At 42.2% G+C, this 1,356-nt stretch overlaps 1 protein-coding gene across 3 annotated transcripts in view; it reads right to left on the bottom strand.

The window, feature by feature from the left end:
* Positions 1-475: 475 nt before the first annotated feature.
* Positions 476-1,356, bottom strand: part of LOC102209328 (erythroid transcription factor) — a 6,504-nt gene continuing 5,623 nt past the window's right edge. For all 3 annotated transcript variants that reach the window (XM_005750421.1, XM_005750422.1, XM_005750423.1), the window contains 3 exons: positions 1,203-1,328; positions 908-1,086; positions 476-764 (listed from right to left, as the gene is read on the bottom strand). In XM_005750421.1, coding sequence (XP_005750478.1) covers positions 925-1,086; positions 1,203-1,328 — 288 coding nt within the window. In that variant the 3' untranslated portion in view covers positions 476-764; positions 908-924. The remainder of the gene's footprint in view (positions 765-907; positions 1,087-1,202; positions 1,329-1,356) is intronic.

Raw genomic sequence — 1,356 nt, 5'->3', positions numbered from 1 at the left:
GTGTGTGAATGGGTGGGTGACTGGATGTGTAAAGCGCTTTGGGGTCCTTAGGGACTAGTAAAGCGCTATATAAATACAGGCCATTTACCATTCATTTGTCAAGAAATGTAGAGGGAACATTATTATTTTTTATTATTACATTAAAGCTGAAAGTCTGCACTTCAAGCACATATTGACTGCTTAATGTAAAATCCCAAAACTCAGAGTTTCCCCACGTAAGGATGAATCAGATATTAATAATTAATCAATAACTGATCAGACTTTATGTTAAACTGAGTTTTTTCAAACCTGTTTTCTGGAACAGGTCCTGGATTTAAAGTCATTTCTAAAACATTGAGTTTTACGTGTGTGAGGCAGCTCAAACTAAACCCAGGCTGTTAATGTTTATCCATTGGATCACATGAGTGATGAGTTCGTCCTGGTAGCTGTCGATAAATGCTGCTGTCAGAAGGAGGGGGGAGTGGAGGAGTGGGGACCCAAATGTAGGAGGCAAAATAAGATGTGTTAAATAACAAAAAGTGAGTCATTTATTGGGCTGGAGACAAGGTCCACAGTAAATACAGCCAACAAAAATCTAAAAACACAGGTGATCACAGAGGACGGCACACAGGAAGCAACAACAGCAGACACGTCTGAAAAGCTTTACCCTCACAAATTTCTCTTCAAGTTGTGCGAGCAGCTCCTGTCTGCAGAGGTTCATGGATTTATTTATTCACTCGATTGTTCTGATAATGAAGAAGAAGGTCCTGAGCTGATGTTTTCCTCTGGTGGATTTATGAAGGTTCAAAACAGAGAGAGATCAGAGGTAATGAGATCCTGAGAATCTAAACATGCACGTTTCTTGCATTACAGTTTATCTGTGACTGAATTCTGACAATAAAACCTAAACTGCTGCAGATCGTTTTACCTGCAGCATCAGGTCACCTAAAACCCGACAACGCTGCTGTCAGCTGCTGTGACATCACTGGGCTGGACCCCCTTAGGCAGCTTGGTCTCTGATTGGTCAGTTTTCCTCTTATTCTTAGTGACTACTTTCCGTTTTCTGGTTTGGATTCCATCTTTCTTCAAGGCCAGCGGGCGATTCACCTGCAAACATTTAACAAAGACTCAGCCTCAAAGTACAAGGAACACCTTCTTTGCTGTTTTACTCTTACTAGAGGAAGTAAAGCATGTGGCCAGAGCAGTATTTTAGTTTGTAGTACCCGGTGTAGTCTGTAGTAGAGTCCGCAGGCGTTGCAGACGGCTTCTCCTGCAGAGTTTCTCCTCCACAGCGTCGTGTGCTCAGTCAGACAGTTGACACACTGAGTTCCTTTCCTCTGAATCCTGCTCTGGAATAACACATCATACTGTTTTGAA

The sequence above is a fragment of the Pundamilia nyererei genome, unplaced genomic scaffold, assembly GCF_000239375.1.
Source record: "Pundamilia nyererei isolate P.nyererei 1_Seehausen unplaced genomic scaffold, PunNye1.0 scaffold00273, whole genome shotgun sequence".
Taxonomy (NCBI): domain Eukaryota; kingdom Metazoa; phylum Chordata; class Actinopteri; order Cichliformes; family Cichlidae; genus Pundamilia; species Pundamilia nyererei.
This window is presented reverse-complemented; position numbering and strand designations above follow the sequence as displayed.